The 7,617-nt window shown below is 35.5% G+C and overlaps 1 protein-coding gene across 2 annotated transcripts; it reads right to left on the bottom strand.

Moving 5' to 3' along the window:
- Positions 1–1,797: 1,797 nt before the first annotated feature.
- On the bottom strand, positions 1,798–6,567 carry LOC127455656 (heat shock factor-binding protein 1-like). Of its 2 annotated transcripts, none has more exons than XM_051723694.1 (4): positions 6,315–6,567; positions 5,684–5,750; positions 3,910–4,060; positions 1,798–3,078 (listed from the first exon to the last, which is right to left on the bottom strand). In XM_051723694.1, the coding sequence occupies exons 1-3, from the start codon at positions 6,357–6,359 to the stop codon at positions 3,939–3,941; spliced, it is 234 nt and encodes a 77-aa protein (XP_051579654.1). In that variant the 5' UTR covers positions 6,360–6,567; the 3' UTR covers positions 1,798–3,078; positions 3,910–3,938. The 2 variants fall into 2 exon arrangements, with proteins under 2 accessions (XP_051579654.1, XP_051579645.1); XM_051723685.1 differs by having other exon boundaries at positions 3,916–4,060; positions 6,315–6,556.
- Positions 6,568–7,617: the final 1,050 nt, after the last annotated feature.

Raw genomic sequence — 7,617 nt, 5'->3', positions numbered from 1 at the left:
GCCAGCATACTAATTTTTGCATACTGTAGAGTATGCACAAAATAAATTGCCTACTATTTTATTTTAAATAGAATGTAAAAAGAATGCATTATGCAACGTTAAAGGTTTTAAACATTGTTGTCACATAACCTCATTCTGCATGTTTAATTTAGCGGGTGACCAAGTTATTATCTTGAAAATTAAGAAATGGGTAGTCTACTTTGCATTTGCATTGTCTTTTTGTGTAAAAATGTCTAAAAATGTGAGTACAATCAAATAATGAATCAATAAGTTGTTAAAAATCACAGCTAGTATTATTTCTGGTTAATTTGTCACATGGTAATGAAAAGTCAAGTCAATTGCATTGAATTGTATGTATACAGTATTTTATGCAGCGTGCCCTGTTGTACACTACACATTTTGGCAAATGTAGTAGGTCATCTGAATATTTGATGCTTACAGAAAATCGACATACAATATGTACAATATGCATACTGCAGAAATAGTAGTATTCCAATATGCTTTTCAAAACATAGTCAAAGTGAGGAAATACAAAATCAGTATAATGCATTTCAAAGGGCTAAACTATTCAGTCATTCATCCTTACATTATCCTTTCAACTAAAGCTACTCTCCTTGACTTTTATCAAGCAACCTCCAGCTGCACCTATCAGAGGAAAAACCATATGGATCCAGTGCTTAAATTATAACTACTAAGCAGTGCCGGCCCTACATAATAAGCGGCTGCATAGGGCCCCATGATCACTGGTTCGGTATAGACTAATTATTTGCACTTAGTGTCAATAGCACTGGCCACACAGCCCGGCTATATGCAATAGTTTATTTGCTAATAGTCCGATAGAACCACAAACTATGAAAAAATATGAAAGAACCGTTGAAGAAAAGGCATGGAGACATAAGTTTATTATTTTGACATTTGCATATCTGAGAACTAGTGTGGCAATGTTCAGTGTGGGCAACCTAAGTTCGAGCCTTTTGCCAATTTCCCTTCTCCCAACATCTATCCCATGCAAGCAAAGATAGACAATGGCTGTATGCCACTAGCCATCATTTATTTGTAATAAAATTGAACACAAAAGGTGTAAATAAAGTGTCGAAGGAGAGTGTGATATAATTGAAAGTAAACGAGGTGTCTTCGCCAGGTTCAGGGGGCTTACTGAAGGTTGGGCAGTGCAGAAAAGGGTTTGGTTCAGATAGGGAGGGAATAAACTACACTTGATAGTTTTGTATTTTTAAGATTTATACTTTTGAATAAATTGACTTGATTACTTGCACAATTTTACACTTGCCTAGTTATTGATGTTGGGTGTATTTGGTTAGGCGTACCTGAAGGAGGGCCCCATTTGAAAATCTGCTTAAGGCCCTCAAAATAGGGCAAAAAATATGTTCTAAACTGGATTGTGCTCTCTGGAAAAAGCTGAAGTACACAAGAAAGTACTCAGTTATCACAAAGAACCATCTTGAATTGGGTCCATATGACTCGGTTATAACTCGCTAATAAAAATGTACAATACAGCATGTACTAGACCAATATAAACATACAAACACACAATCTTCAGTACACATCTATTTGAAATTCTTAATTGAGAAGTGCATTAGTTTTTCATTAACATACATTAAAAACATCACAATTTAGACTAAAAACACTTAGCACTAAAAACAACCTAGCTATTAAAGTTAAAAATGTCAGTAAATGAATTAAAATAGATTAGCTTTTTTGGCTTAAAGATCAGCTTTACTTTTCCAAACTTGGTTTGAGAGTAATCTGCTGTTGTCACAAACTGAAAGCAGAAAAACAGACATTTGTGAAAGGGCTTTAATAATCAGCAAAACATGCAGGAACCACATGGTTTCACACGATTCTCATTACGATGAATAAATACAAAAAATATTTGTATTATCTTGGTCTTCTGTCCATTATGTTAACAATATGTAATACAATCTGTACACAAAGACCACATACACTACCGTGTTTTTCACATTTTAGAATAATAGTAAAGTCATTAAAACTATGGAATAACATAAATGGAACTATGGGAATTATGTTGTGACTAAACAAATCCAAAATAAATCAAAGCTGTGTTATATTTTAGCATCTTCAAAGTAGTCACCCTTTGCCTAGAATTTGCAGACATGTACTCTTGACATTTTCTCAACCAACTTCTTGAGGTATCACCCGGGGATGCTTTTTAAACAGTATTGAAGGAGTTCCCATCTATGTTGGGCACTTAATGGCTACTTTTCTTAATTATTTGGTCCAAGTCATCCATTAAAAAAAAATAAAACAAATTTTTTTTAGTTTTATAATGAAATAAATTAATATAGTTGCACAATTATATTTTTGTCTACAAAACTAATTTCAAACATTTAAGCATACGCCTTCAGATCAAAAGATTTTTAAGATCATGAGAAACATTTCAAGCAAGTGACCCCAAACTTTTGAACAGTAGTGTAGGTAAGCACCATTTTTACTTAAAGGATTAGTTCACAAAAATATAAAAGAATTCTGTCAGTATTTACTCCTTAGAACAAAAAAATGATACTTTTTGAAGAATCTTCATGGAGCTCATTCACAAACAACAGTTAGTGACCAGGTCTATCCGGCTCCAAATACAAAATGAAAATGGACAAAATAAATGAATAAAATCCAGTTTCAGAGATTCTGCAGGGGGGAACATTTCCTGCGAGTAACTTAAATTTCAGCATGTTCCTTGGACAAATTTATCGTATGGCAGACTTGGAATATAGGAAATGAGTTGTATAGAGAACATTTACAGTATGGTGCTTTTACTGTGATTATTTTCTCTTTATGGGGCTTGACAGACATGGCCTCCATAAATCGTCCAATAAATTGTATGGAAAAGAGCTACGTGAAGATTCTTTAAACATTATCCTCACTGTATTCCACAGAAAAATTAATAGCATACAGATTTGGAACAACGTGTGGTTAAGTAAATATTTACATTTTTTTTTTTTTTTGAGAGAAATCTTCCTCTACTTAAATATAAAATGATTTATTAACATTTCATTTAAAATGTTGTCACTGCAGTTTAAGGTCCTCAGTGTGTTCCTTGGCAGTCTGAAAGAGAAACATATAGTAGTAAATATTAAACAAGTCAGTAAGATACCATAAAACATTAGAATATGTGGTTTTACTCCATTTAACTATATCCATTATATGGGTGGATATTTGGCCATTCCTTTACCTTAAAACACCTTAAAAATACCTTAATTCAAACAAAAAAATAAACTTAAAAATGTTCCTTTAGTTCAAGATTAACTACTTTCAGGTTAACTTACAGGCTTTGCATTACAACATGGTATTCAAGTTTTAATGATAGTCAAATGTGGGTTTCGTGTTTTGCAATGTAGTAGCAATTTGCAATACTCTTCCCTAGGACATGCTAAAACTGCTATACTAAAGACAAAATAATACATACAAAGACAAAGTGCAATAACGTACGCTTAAAGACCCCATGAAATCAAAATTGGAATTTCGTGGCTTTTACTTAATGTCTGTTACCTCTGAGGCCATCTATAAGCTACAACAGCTTACTCTTAAACATTGACAAAATTCACTTTTAGCAGATTAAGCATTTAATATGTATAGTTTCTCTCTTATGGGAATATGGATATGTTTACCAAAAGTCTTTGCTAAACTAAGGAAATATTGCCATGGTCAGTCAATCCAATATTATTTAAATAATGCCTTAGTTAAAAAAGGTACCAATTAATGTGTTTCCTTAAGTACTGTGCCACAGTGAATTTATGTGCAGGCATATGCATCCAAATGTGATTTCAAATGCATATTCTGTAAAATTAAAAAGTGAAAAATTAAAAGTGTTCTCTGAATTGAAACTGGAATACCTTGGAAGACAGGCATGTTAAAAGTAGAAATAGCTCCACATACACTTACTAAGATGGTGTTGGCCATTGACTTTAAGCTGTTCCAGAGGTCTCAGTGACTTTGATCTCCTCCTCAATCTCCTCCACACCTGCCTGAGTCATGAGGTCAGAGATGTTCTTTTCCAGGTCATCGATTCGCGTGCTCATCTCATCAAGTATTTGGATTAAGGAGAAAATGAAATGAAATTGTCCATTTAGAATAAACCATCTCCTTATCCACCTTATTCCTACGCCCCGTGATGCTTTGTGCGAAATGTGGGAGGTACTTCCGCTAAGAAGTAAACACAGTTGTAGTTGCATCATACGTTCATTTATTTTTTCGTTGCGGTGTTGATCTTTCATTCACACATCCAGATGTGTGAGCACAGCCTTACGGAGCTTAATAAGGACAATATATGGATAGCCGTTCCATCTTTAATAGAGGTTTGGGAGGACGATTTAAAGAAGTGGCCTTAGGATGTATGTAGATCCACGAACTGCACGTTATCCCATAAGGACATCGTAAAATTTTCTAGCCGAAACGACTTGAGCAAAACATAATACAATACTCACTAAGACCTTGTTTATAGCTGGTATTTGTTTTGTTCAATGATTCAAAATAAAATGACTCACTTTTTGTCTCACATCTCAACATGAATCTGTTTATTGACTGATCGCACATTACATGTTGGTCTTGTATGTCTGTTTCTCAAACCAATTGTAACATTTGCTGTAACACTGCCATCTACTGGATTCTTGAAGAACAACATGTATTGTAATTAATGCACATCATCACAGTATTAAGATGTATCTCGGGTGATCCGATCACATGTGTTCAGACGAGACACATCGCTGTTTGTCACACAAATGCATCTCCTGTGAGCACTTGTGACATATAGCATCACAACATCATAAATTAATAAACCGGAAAAATGTCACAAAAGGTACCAATGAATGTGTTTCCTTAAGTACTGTTCTTCAAGAATCCATTGCTTGGAAAAATTGCGCACCAGGTACAGCTCTAATTTCTTCTACTGTAAGTGCACACGAAGACACTGAAGATCTGTAAAGATCTCGTACATGTCAATTTTTCATCTCTTTTTCAATTTTTTTCCGACCGGACAGTTATTTCCTTTTAAAGCCATGTGTCACCAGAATCATGAACAGTTTAAACTCTTGATTTAGCGCAGCGGTTGATTGACAGATAAGGAGTGGCACTTCGCTGCATCCCGGACAGTGTTTACAGTGTTTCAAATGCGTTTTTGACTACCTCCGTATGTGTTTTTTGTGAATCGATCACAAAACGTTTTGCACACCATTTACACCTGTATATAGTGCTGATCACCAGAGCAGTAGCTAGTAGGGTGGAAGTTGGTATCGATTCTAGGGGCCCAAAGGTCCAGGGTGGACCATAACAAATTAAAAACTGTATTATTTTAATAGGTAAGGGGTCCAGAGCAATATATATTCATGGGGCCCAGAATTCCTTGCTACAGCCCTGCTGATCACTTGTCATCGTATCATCAGAATCACATCCTAATACCAGCTGAAAACAGGGTCTAAATGACTGCTGCCTACATTAGCAAATGCTACAGAACGACTTTTGGCGGAAGTTCATCCCACATCCATTTCCCCAGAAAGACCCCCAAGAATAAGGTGGATAATCAGTCTGTGAGTTTGAACTGTGTACATTCTACCAAGAAACAGCTAGTGGATTTCAATCAATTGTAATGGTTACAAAATTAGGTAATTGATATAAACAGATTCTGATCAAAATAAACAAACATGCATAAGGATATTTCTCCCAATAATCTGGTCTGACATAGTCTGGAATTTGTCGTGCATATGCTGCAGTAAGGCCTGTACCTGAATTGAACAGAAAATACACTTTTTAGAGTTAAACAAGCAATCTGATTAAAAGTTCACAAATGTAATAATTTTTTGTATTTTTTTATTTTTATTAATAGCACCATATAACATATCTATTCTAAAATAAATATTTCTAGAAACATGTGGGCTGCCCACACATGAGTAAAACAGCAGTTTAAGGGCATGATCCCCGCCCACGCGCGGAACTGAAACCATAGTAACAAGGGAACCCTCTCAACACTGTGAAGTCACGCCAGTTACATAGTACTGCAGCTAACACTGAACTGCAGAAACCACAATTAGTTCCATCTGTATTGTAATCTAATCTGTCATTTAATATTCGAATCACATTCTATATTCTAAATAAATCTGTTTTGGGAATTGTTAAGAGTTCAAGAAAAAGCTTACTGAATGATGCCTGATGAAAGGCATATCAAACACTAAACAAACACACACAAATATAAATATAATTCACTTTGATTAGTGAAGTGAGCGAGATTCAATAGCATACAAGAGCAAGATCTAGCTAGCATTATACCTCAGTGGAAATCAATTACTCACCACAACAGTCAGGTTCTGAGATGATTTAGGGTCCTTCTCGGACATATCTTCTTCAAGACCTCTTACTCTTGTTAGCCTTGTGCTTGTTGGTTATATCAGTGCAGTGCCTTGTCAAGGCAGTACAGTATACACACTGTGATGCAATTCAAGGTGGAAACTGCCGTGGATCTAGCGTTGTTCAGGGTTTGGTCAAATAACTTAAATCAATAGAGTGGCCTTTTAGTCTTCATTATATGATGATTAAAAAATGATCTCCTAAGGGGGCGCTTGTTGGCTCAGAAAGCTAACTCTAACATTGAGCATCATCTCCAAATTATATTTGGAAACTACCTAAGATTTAAAAGTGTATTTGTTCTGTATTCAAAAATCAAAACATATCAATTTTATGAGCAAAGGCCACGTCTACACAGCCGTCTTCTTTTGTTAACTCTACTACTCTGGTTTTTAACAGTGCTTATGAACGCTAGGTAGGAATTCAACTGCGCTATCATACAGTACCTGTTACTTTTGTCATCGCAGATGAGAATGAACCAATCACACGCGTTTTTGGTTGGATAATAAGGCGCGGGTTTTTACACTGTCCCTTTCACGACACTCTGTCTTTGGGTCATCTTGGACTTACACTGACACCTAGCGGATTGGATGCACCAAATGCCATTGTAGAAACTTAGTGTTCACACTCAGCCATGATTACTTTAATCAATGAGTGAAAGTGTCAAATAACAAGACGGTTACGGAGATTAAGCGAGTAGTATTCGGCAGGTCATGTGACTCTAACATGGAAGCCCCCATATGCAGACCCTCTCCATGTAGAATAAAACAGCTTTTATAAGGTTACTGATATGACTGGAGTATTTATTTTAATGTGAGTGGTCACGAATTCCTACATATATTGCAAAATTACAATTCACGTCTTTAGGAGTTAAACTTTTTTAATGGAGAAAAAAATTACTGAGTGCACCTTTAATGGAATATTCCAGCATTTCTGGGTTCAATACTAGTTACACTCAATCAACAGCATTTGTGGCATAATGTTGATTACTACAAACAATTATTCCGACTTGTCCCTCCTTTTCTGGGGTGGGGGGAGGGGGGGCAGGGGTAAGGGAATGAAATATGGGGGCATTCATCAAAAAAAGGTTGAGAACCACTGAAATAATGCATGAGTTTTAACAGAAGAAGAATTAGAAGAATTAAAGTGCTTTTATAAACTTATAATCTTCACATTTCTGCCTTTTAACCCTCAAAAAAGGGCACCATTCACTTCCATTGTAAGTGCCTTACTCCAACACAGATAATGTTT

This window comes from Myxocyprinus asiaticus, chromosome 2 (genome assembly GCF_019703515.2).
Source record: "Myxocyprinus asiaticus isolate MX2 ecotype Aquarium Trade chromosome 2, UBuf_Myxa_2, whole genome shotgun sequence".
Lineage (NCBI taxonomy): Eukaryota > Metazoa > Chordata > Actinopteri > Cypriniformes > Catostomidae > Myxocyprinus > Myxocyprinus asiaticus.
This window is presented reverse-complemented; position numbering and strand designations above follow the sequence as displayed.

What these genes read in the sequence shown, in the direction of transcription:
- LOC127455656 (XM_051723694.1), bottom strand. Translation starts at nt 6,359, where the DNA reads ATGTCCGAGAAGGACCCTAAATCATCTCAGAACCTGACTGTTGTG. An exon ending in CTCAGAACCTGACTGTTGTG is followed by an intron (nt 5,751 to 6,314) that starts GTGAGTAATTGA and finishes TGTTCAATTCAG; the next exon opens with GTACAGGCCTTACTGCAGCA. An exon ending in AGACCAGATTATTGGGAGAA is followed by an intron (nt 4,061 to 5,683) that starts ATATCCTTATGC and finishes TAATCCAAATAC; the next exon opens with TTGATGAGATGAGCACGCGA.